This window comes from Apaloderma vittatum, unplaced genomic scaffold (genome assembly GCF_000703405.1).
Source record: "Apaloderma vittatum isolate BGI_N311 unplaced genomic scaffold, ASM70340v1 C11338783, whole genome shotgun sequence".
Lineage (NCBI taxonomy): Eukaryota > Metazoa > Chordata > Aves > Trogoniformes > Trogonidae > Apaloderma > Apaloderma vittatum.
Window position 1 is genome coordinate 1 of NW_009741240.1, and position 273 is coordinate 273.

The 273-nt window shown below is 55.7% G+C and overlaps 1 protein-coding gene across 1 annotated transcript; it reads left to right on the plus strand.

Moving 5' to 3' along the window:
• Positions 1–7: 7 nt before the first annotated feature.
• On the plus strand, positions 8–256 carry LOC104279960 (troponin C, skeletal muscle; the record flags this gene model as incomplete). Its single annotated transcript, XM_009877437.1, has 2 exons — positions 8–146; positions 225–256. Coding segments are annotated over 2 exons (171 nt in total), but the record flags the coding sequence as incomplete, so codon positions are not given.
• Positions 257–273: the final 17 nt, after the last annotated feature.

The window sequence follows — 273 nt, forward strand, 5'->3', positions numbered from 1 at the left end:
CTCCTACAGGAACGCGGATGGGTTCATCGACATCGAGGAGCTGGGTGAGATCCTGAGGGCCACTGGGGAGCCTGTCACTGATGAGGACATAGAAGACATGATGAAGGACTCGGACAAGAACAATGACGGCCGCATCGACTTTGATGGTGAGCAACAGCCCTGGCTGAGCACTTGTACAGTGTGCTTGGGCTGCGCCACGGGCTGAGGATGCTGCTTTCTTGCAGAGTTCCTGAAGATGATGGAGGGTGTGCAGTAAGGGACCAGACATTCCTC